The sequence below is a fragment of the Amblyomma maculatum genome, chromosome 6, assembly GCF_055883805.1.
Source record: "Amblyomma maculatum isolate TAMU_Amacu chromosome 6, ASM5588380v1, whole genome shotgun sequence".
NCBI lineage: Eukaryota > Metazoa > Arthropoda > Arachnida > Ixodida > Ixodidae > Amblyomma > Amblyomma maculatum.
In genome coordinates, this window is record NC_139349.1 from 42,271,185 (window position 1) to 42,289,470 (window position 18,286).

General features: G+C 45.2%; 1 protein-coding gene across 8 annotated transcripts in view; it reads right to left on the bottom strand.

Moving 5' to 3' along the window:
• Positions 1–18,286, bottom strand: part of Cul1 (cullin 1) — a 68,768-nt gene that overhangs the window by 4,191 nt on the left and 46,291 nt on the right. For all 8 annotated transcript variants that reach the window (XM_084606529.1, XM_084606525.1, XM_084606523.1 and 5 more), the window contains exons 15-19: positions 10,669–10,745; positions 7,823–7,957; positions 5,948–6,040; positions 4,623–4,865; positions 164–277 (exon numbers count right to left, since the gene is read on the bottom strand). In XM_084606529.1, coding sequence (XP_084462655.1) covers positions 164–277; positions 4,623–4,865; positions 5,948–6,040; positions 7,823–7,957; positions 10,669–10,745 — 662 coding nt within the window. The remainder of the gene's footprint in view (positions 1–163; positions 278–4,622; positions 4,866–5,947; positions 6,041–7,822; positions 7,958–10,668; positions 10,746–18,286) is intronic.

Sequence of the window (18,286 nt, forward strand, 5' to 3'; positions counted from 1 at the left end):
CAAGATGCGATGGCAATGGACACAAATTATTCGCAAATCATCGTCACAACAGGTTAACTACGCCGACGGACTGCTACGAATTACACGCACACTCAAAAGCAAATGAATACAAAAATCGAACAACTGTGGAAAAGCGTTTGGCACGGCTAGAACAAGCACCTACCTTAATTACAGGCACCCTGGGTTTAAACCTGGAGGAAAGCTGGTTCAGGACTTCGGCGAGGAGCTGTTGGTGCTTGAGAGTCTTGCGCATCTTCATGATTCGCACTATGGCCGCCTGGAATAGCACATCAGCGCAGAGGTTAATAGAACACTACACTCCGGTTTGCTGGTCATCCATACAACAGGCCTAACTGAGATGTGAACATGCTGAGCAAGGCACGTACAAAATGCAGGAACATTCAGGTAGGTAGTAGCTCATTCCAGTGAATGCAAGAGAAGAATAGTGACAGCACCATTAACACACAGGTAATGCTCACGTCTTACTCCAACCTGACAGCACAGCATAATCAGTATACAGCCGAACCTCAATATAACAAAGTCCTACTTGAAGCCGAATATTTTGTTAAACTGCCAATTTCATTATGTCGAAGATCCCATGTTCTATCTGCCCAAATAAAGTAACAAGTTCGTAGAACACTGCTAGCAGATGGGAACTCGTATATTACGAATTCAGGAAATAAGAAGAAATCCTAGCAATAATAGCGCTGACAAGGGCACCCGATGTTTTTTTTGTATTTCAGGAGCATATTGAGCAACAGCAAACGGAAGATTACGAATCATTTTTCTCCATGTGCGCAAAGAGCGAGCGCAGAGCCTAGTATTGAAAGCCTCGGCCAGATGTCGACACCGGTATTATCCTCATTAAATGTTTGCAAACTGAGACAAGCCTCCATAAATCAGCTGAATGACTACGCTGTCGTATGCTTGCACCGCCGGCGCAGCTACCTTTGGAGCGGCAGCCGGCTCAGCTACCTTGGGAGCGGCAATCTTTTTCTCAGGCCTCACGTATGTGTACCTATTTATTTGCGTAATGAACTCACCTCCCACTTTCGCCGCTGAGAACTCAGAAAAAAAGAAGAAAAAAAAAAAAAAAAAAAAAAAAAAAAAAAACGCTAGTTATCAGTGCATCTTTCTGTTTCGCACTGTCGCAATCCCTTGGCAGCACGCCAAGATGCTTCGCAGTGAGAACATCACACCATTGGAGACATGCAATAACAGCAAATGCCTCTGAAGCGAACGATGGCAAAAGCCGGAGTCATGACTGAGGCTGACCGCGTGCTTTCTTTGATAGTTGATGTGCAAAAAAAAAAGAAGAAGAACAATCTTAACTTTCCCTGTATATTAAAGCCTCCCTTAAACTCGTGTAATTTATGTGGATTTAAAAGTGGGTTCATTACCCACATAACTACGGCATTTCCAGTTAGCACTTTTCGTTCCATCTGGTCAGTGATGTCATGGCATTGCGCGTCCTAAATCTTTTACACCATGGGCTTTGTATGTACACGACAGATAGCGCAGAGGTACACCCGTCATCATCATTTTGTTCCGCTCGCAGATTCCAGACTGCTGGCAAAAGTGGCACGTAAAAGGGCAAACGTAAAATGCGATGTGCCTCTGGTTCGACCCAACTGTCAAGGTGGATGCTAGTACATGCATGCGATGCAAGAGGTCTTCGTTAAATCGAAAGTTCGGCATATCTTTCCATGGGACAGAGATCGGGAAATAAAAAAATTCATCACATAGCAAGTTTCGTTACATCGAGGTTCGACTGTATAATGAATCCACTTACAATGAATATTCTGACATCATAAGTTTGATGAATCTTCCTATCTCTATCACTGAGTGAATTTTGTTTCTGCAGATTCTGTTGCAACATACATTTTTCAACAGGATGGACTTAATCAGGTGGCTAATAAGCTAGTCTGAAGTTCATTACACTGGAAATTTTGGCAGTAGGTGCTTAACTTCAAGCACATACCTCCGTGTGTGGGCAGCACATGACAACAGAAGCAGCTACGGTGACGTTGGCCATTACATTATTCATTATTGCTGCATACCTTTGCACATGAATGAACTTAAACTAGAAGTCTATTGCAGACCAACTCAGTGGCCTTGCTAAAAAAAAAGAAATAAAGCCACTACTATTAAGCAGTGTCAACATGTGCATATCAGCTTAGGTTGTGTGTTGGCAAGCTAAGGCCGCAGGGGTGAAGGGGCAACCCGGGTCATGACCTCGTTATAATTCAACCATTGCCGATTCAGATAACTCGCAGTACTGCTGCTAGAGTCCTGCCCAATGCTCCGTGCTAGTCTGCAGCTTCAGAAAACCTAGCTTACTTGGACGCCCCAGCAATGGAATTAGTTAATAAGGGACTAGCTTTCGAAGTAGCACCATGTTGAAAGATGACCTATTCAAGAAGCCATTATCCATGCCTCCAGGCCTGGGTTCGTATTCCATGTTTGCACTGTTATCGAAAGCATCGCTCTCTTCATGACCTCGAGTCATCCAATTGGTGGAAACAACGGAACAGCATGCTGTCCCCACTTCTGGTTCCACAGTGGCCACATCTGGTTCGGTCGTTTCCACCAATCAAATGACTTGAGGTCATGGAGATAGTGATGCATATAGCACCCTTTCCCACATCCGCCAGAAGTGCGTGCAATGCCACACATATTAATCAGCCAGCCCAGCTACGCTCCGCCAAAAAAAGTGATTGTAAGGGTGCGCAGATAGTAGTAGTATTATTAACACTTCATAAAGCTTCTTAAACCAAGATTCGCCAAACAGCGTACCGTAAAAACAAGCTTATAATACAAGGTTTTATTCTCGATTTTATCATGTCAGATTTCCTCCTCGTATTATATGTTGATCCAAATAAATTTCAGTCGAACTTTGCAGTTCTGGTCAGTCTATTATTCTGCGCTATCAGCATCAGTCTTCCAGCGAGAGGAGGCGCCGTCTAGCGGTGGTGCCGGCCAACTGTTTCGGTTTCTCCACACAGATGCTGCGTTCTTCACGACCACGGCACGACGCACACGCCACAATACGCGACCGGAGGCAGGTCGATCGCGCATCGCACAATGTAGGAATGACAAAAGCAACACTCCGCATTCTACACGTGTCTTTCACGGGCCTCTCCAGCCATGCCAGAAATGTGGGATAACGAACATGTTAATTTCTACGAAATAATATCTCTAAAAAGGAACTCTCAGCATAAAATACAGCCGACGACGATGATCGCAGAAACACTAAATCTGAAAACCCTTACGATGCCCTTACGCCTGCGGATAGAAGTGAAGAGGCGTGAGCGCGGTGCATGCTAACTGGTTGCTCGTGTGCTGCCGTCCTGCGTCCGAGCTAGAAGCGGCCTACACGTGGCTTCCGCGATTGCCGAGGCGAATGTGAGCTGCTCTTTTCCTCGCAATGCACGAAATTCTTCATCAAACATGCCGGCACGAGAAGGAAAGCACCGGCACATGAAGGCGCGTAGCGTTATTCGAGACGCCTGCCATGGGTTGGCATTAGATGCGAAAGTGTGTACGTCTCGCGGAGCAACCGCGAAACATAGTGCAAATAAATACTTTCATTATCTTTCTTTGTTCACATTACATGCGGACGAAAACCTTTTTTTCCCCACTCTCGATATCCCGAAATTACACCTTGTATTACATGCGGATCATATTAATGCAGTGTTTTATGGTAGTTCAGTGTTTTCAAAGTTATTTATTTCTATTAAGCCTACGCGAAAAGTGCTTTTTTGGTTCGAAGCAAATTCAAAGCAAATGGTGATTTTCTTTAAATATTATATCCAAACAAACATTAAATTTTTTTTTTCTTTTTGTGCATAACAGAATTGACTGTTAAAATAAACGCTTCAAAACTATGTATTTTTCCCAACACAAAACCATTACGAAAAACTGCATCACTGCGCAACTGCTGCGCTGCCATTCCGGAGGAACTGCATGAGACCGAAACCATGCGAGGCAAGTGTTCTATATACATCACATGAGATAAATACTTTGGAAATGTTGAATACCAAACATTTAGATTGAACTGGACACCCTACTAGACTGTTCCACAGAAGATTCAAAATTATCGCATTCTTGTGCTAGCATTTCATGCTGCGACAAAAACTCTGTTACGCCACGAAGTTTTAGGCTTAAAAGAAGGCTACCATTTCCCAGTTTCTCGTAAAATACACTTACCTTTCACGCGAACGATTTGGGGGGGGGGGGGGGGGGGGGGGGCAAATGGGACGTTAGTAGGGCAAATGGGATGGCTTTTCCACCGCAACACCAAAACCTGTTAGTTGCACAGTTACCTTCTTTTAGAGATGTTTGCCTTGTGTGCAGCTATACACAGCCCGAAAGTCAATCGGGTTACAACAGTAACACTATTTCGGTTCCGTAGACTCGTCTTACAACAGACTGAAATTTTGGACACTATGAAGGTCTGTTTAACAAAGTTATCCTGTATCTTGGAATAAACAGCTCAAATGAATGTGCGAAGAACCACTGCTGCATAAATAAGAAAGAGCTCATTGACGCATCGTCCCTGAAAGGCTGGGCAGAAATGGGAGAGACCTTGGCTCTACAAAACAAAAACAAACAGCACGTGCCTGGATAAGAATTTTTCGGTCCTCTTCAATGTTCTTGTGGGTCGTCTCTTGTTCTACCTTCATCTCGGCCTTCATGGGGACGTTGATGTTGACACGGAGTTTCTTGTTCTTGTAGTCCTCAAAGAGGGACACCACAGCCTCGGGTCGCAGGTCACAGTTGCCACTGGACGACGAGTCGTCTTCCTCTGAACACACCAGCAGCTTCGACTTGAGCAGGATCTGCAGGACCTGCTGCAGAATGTCCTACAAGAACAGGTAGGCAGGTCAACATAGATTGTCAAGATAGATAGCTGTGTTTACTGAATGGCAAGGCTGAGAGGTTGACCGAAAATGATGACAAGGATAATCAAATCTGTGCAGTGCCAAGGCACGATGCCCTTGTTACTGTTGCCATGCTTACCTTAAGGCCGCTGGACGCTATCGCGGGGCTTCGTGCTCACTAACAATGCTCATTTGCCACTCTGTGTGAATGAACATCCAAGAGCAATGATGTTTGCAGCGTATTACTTTGTACGTGGTTTGCGTGCACTGTTTACGAGCGAGGAAAATCCTTGTTTACTTACTTGACTGAAAGTAGTTGCAAGCATCAGAAGCTTCGCAATTTTGACGCGTTCTGCGGTTAATTCGCTCAAAGGAAACAGCAAATAGAAAACAATGTTGCTCATTTCCCTTGCCAGGCAGCCATGCTTCGCTTGTGTGCCTTGAACCCTCTATCAGTCTGCATGATATGGCGTGCAGTACCGAACCCCGCACGCCATGCATGGGGAGTTTTTCCATGAATCACTTTTGTCCTCACCGCTAAAGCTGACACCTTATGTACATGAACTCGACAGGATTCAGGTCAAGTCGATTGTTGGAGAGAAAGAGTGAGTTTTGAATTGGAAACTCGTTTCTGGTGCTCTCTTACTCTACGTTATGCCCTTTCACCTCTAAGAAGGGACTGGATTCGACTTTTGTCATGCTCAGGTAACCCCACAAGCACATGGTTGTTTCGTCTGCCAAAGAAGGCGCCTGCACATTACAATAACACGCTCTTAACAAGCTTGGCCCCAGTGCCGCTCCCGTGTTTTTGCCTACTGTGGGATCGCAGGTGACTGCAGCGTCACCTCTGTCGCCCTATTTATTTGTAAACATGGAGAAGGTCTATAACAGGCTTCACCTGTTGTTCAAATTACGCGATCTCTTCAAAGCGGCGGGAGAATTTTCACTTGGTTATTAGAAGGAGCAGGATGGGAAGGCATGACTGTTGAGAGCACACAGTCCAAATGTTCAGCCCCGTATGAGCAAGAATTATGAGTAAGCGACGGCAAGCAAGCGTAGCTCACCATTTTGATGCCAGTTCCCTCTTGAAGTTGTGCCACCGTGTAGGAGAGTTCAATGTTGTACTGCAAAAGGACGGCCATTTGGAACGTGGATGCCTGCAAGTAGAGAAAAAAAAACACACTTGTCACAGCAATGCTAACTCTATGTAACCTGGTCCAACCCAACCACCAACCTTGTGTGAAGCCTTTGTTGGCCACACCCAGCATGCTTCGGGTGCCTCTTACAATATTAATTCGTGATAAGATTAGCATTATTTCATGGTCCCTTCGTCTCAAAGGGGAGTTTAAAACAGTCTGCTGCCAAGGAATCTATTCAGAACTGGGAGTGAAAGTCACTAACAGCAATTCCGAGACTTGCCCACTGAAGAGCAGGCTTACATTGCATATCCTCTCATTAAAACAATGATCTCGGCCAGCATTCCCATGTTGCTGGCAGAGCAAAGCAAGTGCCAGCACAGATAGGTGAGAGCATTTCTGAGCCCATTTGTTATGCATTAGGACAGAAGCCAAATACCAGCTGTTGCGTTCATGAGCGTGCGAACACTTAGCCCTTCAGATAACTGTTTCTCCACTTGAATTGCTCAAACCTTCAAGACATTAAGAAAAATTACAAGCTGCTTACACTTTTCTGCCATCAAAGCCTCTTTTTTGAATCAATGGGTAATATGGAGGGTTATTGAGGACTGAAATCAATGACAACGTTGCGTGTGCCATCAAAGCAAAATCCACGTTCAGAGAGGCGGGCATGGAAACTGGCATAGATTACTGAAAATTTTTCAACATTAATGGAAAGGATGACAAAGAATGATTCCAACAGATGAATTACTGAAGGCCGTCGAAGAAGTACAAGCAGCACTTCGAGGACCGGAAAGAAAGGGCGCTCGCCACTGCTTCTATGAAGATGGATCAACTGATACAAAACATTAAGAGGCCTTGAAATTATTTTTCAAATACGAGATTTACATGGGAGCGATACAGACACAAAAACTGAAGGCCTGAGCGCCTCTGAACTCTGGTTCACGCCACTAACATCACATGACACAGAAAGAAGCTTCCCAAAGTACGAAGTTATGCTTACAAAAACAGAAGGAGCTTCAAATCTGACAATTTGAGAAGGTGCATCACTGTGGCATGCTTTCCATTCTCCATGCTTGACTGACCATATACTGCTCTTTCATGCTAACTGCCTGAACAAGTCAAACCCATCGCTTCTTTTAAGTAATAACATTTCAGTTGGGAGACAAATCAACATGCTTATTTTTTATTTATAGCAGCCTACTTCAATATCTTTAAAAGCCTATACACCTGCCTATTATGGGCCTCTTTAGTGCCAAAATTTTTGGGTCCTAGTCATGCAATGCCTCGTGATCAACATGGACTTTCCAGTCATGAAAACTACGGTAACACAACCTACATACAAAAAAGCTGCCACAGCACATTGCCGACGACAACAATTATACCTGGACACTGGGAGCCATATGTAAAAATAAATTAAATGCCAGGCATATAAATAACTTATAGGTGCTTTTTTTTTTTTCTCTCGGTGTAGCCTGGTTATATAGATCAAAAAACCTTATTACAATAAATGTGCGCGAAAACTTAAGCCCAATATAGCCGCAATTCACACAAATAAATGAAATTTCATTAAAACTGACGAGGGCGAGATAAGAGCACTACAATGGCGGATTAACAGTACGAACTTTGATGTGGACGCTTGCCACGCTACTACCAGTCACTGATGCAGTGCGACGAAGCCTACACTGCACTGAAGACTCAAGCTCTCTGCAGCAAAGGAAAAGCAGGCCCATACAGGATGGCTATTCAACACTTTTCCAGTTGCAAGCGGGTGCCATAACGGTCTCTGCTGGTACACCCCACCTGCAATGTGTAGCGGTTCTTGTGGAAGCAATTGGCGATCAGCTCCCCCTTGGACATGTTGTACAGCCAGTGGAGCTTCCGGCCGCTGTGTTGGCTGCTGTAGAACATTGTGAAACGCTGAACGCTGCGCTCCAGCTGAAATGGAAGGGATGAGGTCAACAGCTATACAATATCAATAAAGCAAGTGGACAACAAAGAAAGCCAGCAGTCACTGAAAGCTATAAGTATTGCTGACAAAAAATTGAAACTAATCCACCCCATCTCCCAGAGTAAGCGGAGGTACTTGAGTTAATTGCTGCGATGGCCCTTCAAGCGACACCCAGTTGTCCCTTTAAGCGCACCACTTTGTAAATCCTGGTGAGTGAATGACCGGCTATCACTCTGTTTCGCACTTATTATCAAGTATGCAGCCTTCACAATAGCCATTTCTTTCTGGTGGGTAGTAACGTATAGCTTTTTGCAAAGTTCTGTACATATCCTAGAAAATAGCTTTCCTTTTGGCTACACAGAGTGGGTGGCATAGCATAGTATGCGGTGTTTGCCACACTAATGAGTTACTGTAACAGAAGCGCAGAAGGCATACAAAGAGAGACCGCACGCAGCAAGCTGGGTGAGCATGTGTAACGAGTGCCTCTTCCCTTCTGCGCCCTCTGCTCCCAACGCATTTCTACTCCTAACACGTCACACGGTGGCAAGCGTCATGCGGTCAGCTGTTATCGTGATGCTGGTCTTTAGCATGTTCACTTCAAAATGTGTTTCCCGCTAACACAGCAAGACCCAACGATTTTGAGGTAATGGACAGCGCCGGTTAACCGAAGTGAGATAAACCATACCAGGTTTACACAACTGGGCGCACTGCCACACGTCAAGCAAGGCTCTTCTATTTCTTGAAGGTAGCGACAACTACGCGCATGCTCGCCGGGGTTCCAAGGAGCCGTGCTATGCGATACGTTGACTGCGTGATAGGCCAAGATAGGCTGGATAGCTGCAGTGTGGATGGGCAGGCTAGTGACACCTCGCCTTTTTAACATGACAGCGTTAAAGGCCCTGTTCACTGAAAATTAGGCATTGGTGGCCATCCGTTAGCTTTTATGTTATGAGGAAAAAATCACGAGCATGCTGCTGGCAGTCGGTAGCTGGCTGCTGACATCGCCGAGCACTAACTGGACGTATGGCTGCCTGACTATCTCGAGGATAGCGACAATAATGCAGCGAGAAAAAGGAATGTGCTATGAAATAAAAATATTTAAAGAAAAATTCAGTCCTCGAACACAGAAGTGGGGGTGGTTTCATTGTGCATGTAGGCTCATTATGCAAGTAAATACGGCAATTTCACATTGCGTTACCCTGGCAGTTGCCCCGCCGTGGTGGTGCAATGGTTAGGGTGCTCGAGTGCTGTGCTCAAGGATGCGGGATTGAATCCCGGCCCGCTTTTCGATGGAGGCGAAAGGCGCCTGTGTGCTGTGCGATGTCAGCGCACATTCAAGGATCCCAAGGGCTCAAAATTTCCAGAGCCCTCGAATGCGGCGCCTTTCTCATAGCCTGAGTCACTTTGGGATGTTAAACCCCATAAACCCAACTAAACATTCAGAGGACCAATACATCTAGTTGCTCTTCAACAGCAGGAGTTTGCAAGTATTGAAAATTTTCAAATAGCAAATCAAATGTTCTCCTTTTTGATTCACAGACCAAATTAAATAATGCATGCTAAAAGTTATTAAAACTAATGAAACGTATCCTCCCGTTCTTGCGCAACTAGCACAAAGTTCAAACAATACCGCTATATCACATGGGCAATCTATCAAACCGATTGTTCATTGACTCAAAGGCTTTCTCCAAAACAACGGTATTCATTTCAAGAGGGAATAATTAACCTTTCAGAAGTTATCATCACAGGTTGATTGCTTGCATGCGCAAAAAATAATTGGAGGCAATGGTGCCACCGCAGCATCTTAAAAGTGGGATATGGAACCTCTCAACGGCAATCGAATTTGCAATGCAGCAGCTGCACAACTCCTTCAAGTTCGATCGCGATTGACTATCTTGAAGGCTCTGGACTTCATGGCCTTTGAAAGTGACCGTGTGACAGGGGCATAAGACATTCCATACTCTCCTTCGACGAACAGTTTCAAAAGCTAGGCCAATGCCATACAGCGTGCTACCACGATCAGTCTGCGCAGTATGGAGGACGGTTCAGTAATGTGGTATGTTCTTGTAGCGGTGTCGATAGCACACATACGTGGCTGTAAGACTGGGCAATGTGGTGGGGCTTGGGTACAATTCTTAGACAGCTTCGTGACAGGGGTAGCATTTCTTGACAGCTACCCCCGTAATGTCGTACGATGCAGCTCTATGCTGCTATGCTGCCACTGGCGCTCTGGTGTTTCAGATTCTCTATTCCATCATTGTTTCGCAATTTGCAAAATCATTGCTCACAATTCTGCAAGCTGGAAAACTATTTTTTGCAATCTGATAACCGGGGAAAAAAAATAATCAGAAAACAAAAACAATGCTTTTTCTGGCTGAGCTGCAATTCTAAAATTATTCACACAAATAATAGTAACTAAAACTAATTCCGGACTTTCTTGGAGAATGCATAAACCGGCTGCAAAACTGTGCTGCCTGAATGGTTTGCTCCTTCACACTAGCCCAGCAACCTTTAGGGTGAAATAAAAAAAAAGATTAAAAAGAGCAACCCATACTTCCTTCACAGCCAGAAAAACTGCAACAATATAAGGCAAGCACTGAAGCCTAGAGTGCTGCACACCAGCCCCTATGGTTTCACAATCGCAATGAATACCAATTAATGCAAAAAAAAAAAAAAAAAGCAACGTGAAACAACGCACCGCCTGAGGCAGGGCTAATGTGAATGACTGCTGGAATGGCCATGATCCAGAGCTGAGGACCTGTATACTGAAGTCCACTGCAACAAAGAAATCAACACAATATATTCAGAGCAGCAAACATATGACAGCACTCTTCTTTTCAATGAAATAGTAGCAGTACGAAATTACTTTGTTGCTTGTCTCACGATGGGGGGTGTCCAAGTATTAAAAAACGGACAAATTATGTTTATTCGATTCGTATTTTAAAAACTGAAAACTACCGAATACACTGAAAATTTTCTAATGCAAAATTTTCTGCTCCCTTGAAGGCCAAATCGAGAGTTCACTGTATTCAGTAGCAATATGACAGCTCCAGATGGTTTCATGCAGGTCCTTGTTGTGCAAAAGACTGTTATACAGAATCCTGCATAAAATTCATAACGGATTTTTCAGTAGGGTATACACTTCTGTACAATTCCAGTTTAATTTTATTTGAAACACCATATGAACTATGAAATATAAACAAGACGAACAGTGTTGGCTTTTTTTTTAATTTGATTTTTTTCCCTGATTGGCATACGATATTCGAAAATTTCGATATTCGCACACCTCTACTCACAATGTAAGGTGAGCTCAGGACTGGTCATTTTTCATGAAAGCAGAACACACACAGACACTAACATCAAAATTTCAAAGTATATTAAAAAAAATGGCTACACACAACAACCAAGACAAAAGGCCTAGGAACGAGCCCAGCACCACAGGCGCAGTGTCATTCCATTGCCTTTTGTTCTTGCTGTCTTGTGCAATTTTTCCTTCCTTTGATAATGTGAATAAAATTTTCAGCTATTATTCTGTTGCTTGAAAAACACTACTGCAGTCCATAAAGCAATGCCATTGTTAATAAGCCAAAGAACAAAAAGGATGGGTTCACAGAGAAATAGGAAGGAAGGAGTGACCCGGAGAAAGACAACAGAAATTCATGGTCAGACCATACATTCATCGTACATCTTATAACCTAAAAAAGTGGCTGCCAGGTATGACATCAATGCCATTTTCTGCTTAAAGGAAGTTGACTTGAATTCGATACATCAGAAAAGCTCTGCATGCATGGACCCAATAATTAATAATTTAAAAAAACTGCTCCTTAATTAAAGCAAGGGCGCAAAATCCGGGTCAGCTTCCAGACTGGTCTTTAATTTTTTTTCTTTGGTGTCGGCACGTGCTCACTAGAAGTGGAAAGAAGGAGCACAGTTCCTGATCACCGATATCTTCGGCGTTAGTGAAAGTTGCTTAAAAATTTGGCGGTTGCAGTGATGAGCGATGGAATATTGCCTACTTTCATTGCCTGGTCAAGTAAGCATCTCAGTGAGCAAGAACTCTCTGAGGCACGTGGCGCCACAAATGAATTCCAAGCCTATTCGCCGTGAGATCGACCTAGATAGAGGTGGTGCCGCCGTCGCTCCGATACTGCGGATCGGCAGCCGGTGGCGCTTGCAGAAACGCATGTGGTGTCGGTCTGTTCCCTTGTTTACGGCAGGTTTGTTGTCGAAAAAAATGTGCCTTCTGCAATGCTTAGCGATTTACTGTTTAGAATGTTCCAGTATTACAGAAAGAAGTCAGTGCTGCGGAAAAGAAGCGTGGATTTTAGGAAAACAAAGAACGCAACCACCCGTCTTTTAGGTTTGCTAGAATCGTTTCGCACGAGTTTCACGTTGTATCACGCTTACAGGCCTGACAATTTTGTTGTGTACCACTTGCCCAATGACAGCCTTCTTTTCCTTATCGCCTTCTCAACAGCGCGCACGTATCTTATACGAGTGTCATACACGCAAATGATGCGAGGTTCGCGCTCTGACCGTCAGTACTTTAGAATGAACCGCGACGCAGCCTGGTTCATGACATTGTACTTGACTTGAGGATTATTAAGCTGGTTAAATGTAGCACTGACAGCGTACTGCCCGGCGAGTTGCCGTAAACCTAGAGCACATCAACTCTGACCAGACAACCAGGCACAATTGTCTTAACCAAAAATGAGATTACGCCAACATTGTACAGAAAATCTTGCCGCAGAAAGCCGACTGTCCATATGTAGAGGCCCTGAGTGGACTGAGTTTGATGAGCTCATGGGTGAATGCTTCCTGTGCCAATGCCAGAGAATCTGGTAGTGCAGTATAAACCAGAATATAGGTAGATTTTTTTCTTGAAAAAAGCAAGCTAATGGCACTCCTCATCTTATATAGCAGTGCTCAGCAGAATACAAGTTGAAGTCTGGCAACATGTTGCGTGCTGTACAGATAGCCTAAGCTGTATCGATATCCTGCATTTGCTTGCACTTTGTTTTGGTCGTTGATGTGTCCACAGAGTCCAACTTCGTGTGCAGTGTTCCATTCGGCACAGAGCATATTAATTCATCGTCAGCCATGATTAGTGGCACACGGAGGCAATTTACTGCTGCTTTTAAAAAGAAAGTTATAAAGTTCAGTGAAGCGAACGGCAACATGGCCGCTCAGCAAGAATTCAGTTTCTGAAAAGAGCATGTGGTATTGGCGCGGACAAAGGAACAAGCTGTTTACTTGTAATCCGGGCAAAACATCCTTCCGCAGGCGTAGTGTAGCGCGCAGGCGTAGTGTAGCGCAACCACAACTTGAGAACAACCTTGTGGACTTTGTGCGGGAGCTTCGTGCATGCTCTCTAGCAGTGACGGTAAGTTCAATTCGCTGCAAAGCTCTGGAGCTTACGCGTGAAGCTGGTCAGGATCATGAAGAGTTCAGCCCTCCGAGGTAATGGATGCGCCGTTTCATGTGGCACAAGGGATTTCCCTCCGTCGGTGCACATAGATAGGCCAAAAGCTGTCAGAGGAGTTCGCCGATAAGCTCGTCAGCTTCCAGTGGTTTGTGATTCGGCTTCGGGAGGAGCACTACTACATTCTGGGGCAAATAGCCAACGCCGATGAGACCCCAGTGTTGTTTGACATGCCATCCTCCTCCACGGTAAATGAACGCGGTGCCAAAGAGGTGAAACTCCTGTCGACAAGCAGCGAGCATGTGCGCTTCACTGTAATGTTTGTCTGCACGGCTGATGGCAGAACGCTACCCCCAAAGGGGTACATGGATGGAGCCATGATGGTTGAATGGATCCGCAAGGTGTGCAATCACCAGCCCGGTGCACTACTGCATCCTCGGAGCATGCTACATGCATTCCACGGTCCCCTGACAGAAATAGTGAAGCGAGAACTTGGCAACGCTAGGACAGACCTCGTCATTCCGTCCTTCCAGGTGGAATGATGTCCACCCTTCAACCACTAGACTTCGATCTGAGCAAGCTCTCTAAAGACAGGGTACAACAAGAGTATAGGCAACCTGCAATGAAGTTCTGTGTCGATCGCTGCGGCGTAACACACATCCTAGCGAGAAGAGCAAATACTTCTGAGGCGGCTTTTTAAGGTGTTTTCATGCCACCTGCATGAGCTTACAGGGATCAGCTTGCACGCTCAGTCAAAGCTTTGCGTCGCGTGTAGTCAGATAATTGGGCTATATCGAAAACGCCTGGGAAAGATCTATAATGCTGCTGAACATGCTCGGTCGTTTATCGCGAACCAAGCGGTTAACAGCAGCACCTTTGAGGCACGCTGCGGGACAACTGCAGCGCTACCTATGCAGTGCAGGTTGCATATAGAGAGTGGCTGTCCGGCGACAACCCGAGGACGCCGATGGGCCGCCTGCCAAGTTTTCCCACTTGCAACCGTTTGCAGCTGGGTGCTGGCGGCCTGGCATTCTTTGCCAGACTCCACAATGCAGAAGGCATTCAAAAAGTGCTGCATAAGCAACATGCTTGATGGCACCCAAAACGATGCACTGTGGAAGGTGGCGAGCAACAAAGAGTAGTCTACAGAAGACGCTGCTGAAACTTTGGAATAGACTGTAGTCTGGTGGTCCTGATGATGCAGCAATGCAGCCCGCTGCAAATAAATGCATTTTGGCAATTTTTGGAGTTTTTTTTTCCACTTGAAGGTAAGGGGGTCACCTATATTCCCACTCTACCTATATTCTGGTTTATACAGCAGCGCTGCAGCGATGACTAAAAAACTTCCTGAAACCGAGGAAAGTATAAGGGATTTCTTACGTGTGTGATGTTGATAAATGGTAAATTAGTAGTGTAATGACTTTTTTACAATGCTAATAAATTTCACTGTGTGGGAGAAGTCTTACACATTTGAAAAAATTTAGTACTACCAGCGATTGATTATCAATGTTAGCGTTAAGGGGGGACGCGACCTTTGAAAACCGAAATATCGCGAAACAGTCGACTTTTGGAAAATTATATATTCTGGTAGTATGTCTTATAGACCCTTTACAGCGCGAGCGCATGGGCGCTACCATATTTGATCATGTGACCCTTCCGCCATCGCCGGCCTTCTGGCTTTCAGGTTTGACGGCATCCGGCACGCTGGTACTCAGCTGCACGGTGCGGCGTATCAGCTTTCGCTGGGGACAACGAGCTTGTAGACAGGCAATAAACTTCATGTGAATGCCTACAGTATGTGTAGGTGCTAAAAAATGTTTAATTTAACCACGTAGTTCATTTATTGCGTCCTCCTCAATGTCTGCATTGGCTAGAACGTTTCAACAAACCCATCAGCTGTCGACTCGGCTTTTTGTTTTGCTTTTTTTTTATCAATTCCCTCTCTAGTGCTCTTTCTGGAAAACGTGACTTTCTGTAAAACTGAATAGATTACAAACTGATTATTCCCTCAAACTTATTTTTTTTTTTTAATTTTATTGCGCAAAGGGCGAACGCATGCTCAGACTATGCTGGCTGAGACGCATTATGAACGTTCATTTAACATTGTGCACAATACTTACTGCTCAATATGGACGCGCGTGTAATCCCCGACAATTGATAAGTCTCCTGTAAACGTCCTGGCTTCAAAAGACTATTGCGCTGCTTGAAGGCCGCATCATGGCGCTCAGCGGCGTTTACCTGCGCTCGGGCGAAGGTGACTGGAAACTGCACCGGAATTCAGAACGCACAGTACGCAGCCCAAGCAAGCGGGGATATAAAAAAATCTTATCATGGTAAATTTCATCATTGGCCCGTGCATTAGTTTCATAAAAGCAGCAGTTATATTTCAGCAGTACTTGTCTAATTAAAGTTTGGTTTTGTTTGTGCGGTGTTACGTCCCAAAGCGACTCAGGCTATGAGTGGAGGACTGCGGAAATTCCCACCTCCTTGGGGTTCTTTAATGTGCACTGATATCGCACAAAACTCGGGCGCCTGGGTTTTTGGCTCAAGCGAAAAGCAGCCGCCGAGGCTGAGATTCGATCCCGCATATATCCTAGGGAATAGTACCTAATTAAAGTAAACAGATTCACTTACATGCCCACACTAACTTTCCTTCTCTGCGCAATCAATTCGTATAACTGCATAGACATTAATAGCAACGTCAAGGTACCTCAACGCCCTGCGAAAAAAACTCGGCATCAGTGCAAAGACTCAATATCCAATTCCTGAGAAAACGTCAGGGTCCTTCTCGCATTGCCGTGGCTACTGCCGGTGCTAAAACGAGCTGGGGCGTGAGGTATAGCCATTCTCTTCAATTCACAGGCGCTTTCTTCACCCACAAAGGAACATGAACTCGTGATACATCTCCCAGAAAAACGGTTGCCTAGGCCATGATGTGCACCTTATGTAGAAAGCGTCTTCTGTTCTTCCGCCAATAAACAACAGGGTCATTAGCTCTACTTCCTCGCAGAATACTTCGACAATACAGATGACACCTGCATCAAAGCAGCGCTGTTTAAAAGTCAGCTGGTATTCTTACACAAGATACACAGCAGCAGTTAGCACTGCGCGCCGATGCGTTCCGAAGGCCAGCAATGACGGCCGTCCCAGTGGCGCCACCTGTTAGGGAAGAGTGGAACTACTCGCTGTAAACGGTCTATAAACTACCATTTCTGTAATTATCAATGCCCAACTCGCCGTAGAAATACTCGAAATTAATTATTTAACAAGCGGCGGTAGCCGCGGAGCAGCGAGCAAGCGCCGAAAATTTCCAAACTTCGCACGCGCGCCATTCCTCTCCCGCCGAACTGAGCGCCGCCATCTTGGTCTTGTTTTGTTTGTGAATTCTTGCGCTTTCTTCTGCCACCCTCAGCGACGGCGGCGCGGCCGAGGCGTGGCTTGCTTCCGATTGGGAGTCTCATGGCGGCTTTCAAGTTTCCCGCGCTCGAATTCAAGGCTGCGATTGGGCAAAGCGCGCGCTCCGCGAGAATGCGGGGGATCGGGCGACTACTATTGGTTGCTGCGGCCGCTGACGCGTCGGTCTCCGCCGGCTACCTTCCTGTGTCGTCTCCTACGGCTCTTTGCTTGCTGTCGTTGTTGGCTGTCTTTGTACTTCGTGCGTTCTGTTCGCCTTTCGTCATTTTTGCGATCGCCGGATTTACGATCTCTCGTCGTGCCCTCTGAACATTTTCGTGCGACGTGTTAAACGTTGCGTGGTCGCTCACGATGCCTCGAGCTGAGACACGCATTCAGTGCAGACTTGGCTAGCTGCTTTTTTTTTTTTTTCTTTCGTGTCGGCGCTTATGCCGCGGAAGATAACCCTGGAAGTCGCTTGTCGCGTTTGGGCCGCTCCTCGTTCCTCCGGCGAGATGCCGCGAGAGATAAACCGGAAAACCGCTTGCTGCGTCTGCGCCGCCCATCATGCTAGGGCGAAATGCCGCGGGGGAATCGGGAATGCCGATTGTCGCGGCTTGCAGAGCACAGGATCGACGGATCTCAGCATGTGGAAAGTGGTCCGCGGCACCAAGGCGTTCGCTGTAGCCGAGATCGACGGAGCGCCATAGCCCTAATGTATATTTTGGCGGTCGCACCGGACTTGTTCGTGATAATTGCGAGTGTTCGTCTTAAGTGGGGCCGTTATAAGTGGGCTCGACTGTACCTGAATAAATTTTTGAGGGCTAGGCAAGCCCATGTATTCAAAATATTATGTCTGGAATTTGATATAATTAATTTGGTTAATCAACATAGGTCTAATTGATAACAAAAAATCCAGTTCTGTGCTAATTTTCAGGAAGAAAATTTAGAAAAAGGGCTTTGTATTGGACTGAGGAACCTATCTAGGAATCAGAATGACAAATTGCACAATGCCAGTGCCTTTCGCAATTTCTCCAGGCTTGAAATAAAGGACCTATTCGAATCAGTTTAGTATGCTTCTGTAACTTGAGAACTAGCGCGCAGAATTCTATAAAACTTGGTGGTTTTTCATTTGTTAATGTCATGAGCCTGTCTTGAAAATTTCATCATGATAACTTAATCAAAAACGTTATTGTTCTCTCAACCTTTGAGAGCTGTTTTCTCAGAATAAATTTTTTGCACGGTGTGGCTGCTAGGGAAAGTCATAGCTCAAGAACCACTTATTGGATTTTCATGAGGTTTTTTTTTTTGTTACATACTTAAGTAAATTTCTGAGGGCAAGACAATTTGTTTTTTTTTCAAAATATTTCATGTATAATTAGGGGCAGTCAATTAAGATATCATTAAGTAAGGTGTGAATTTTAACACTAAATTTGGGGCTGTATTAAAATTTTTCAGAGAGGAAATTTGGAAAAAGGGAATTGTCTTGCCCTGGGGAAAC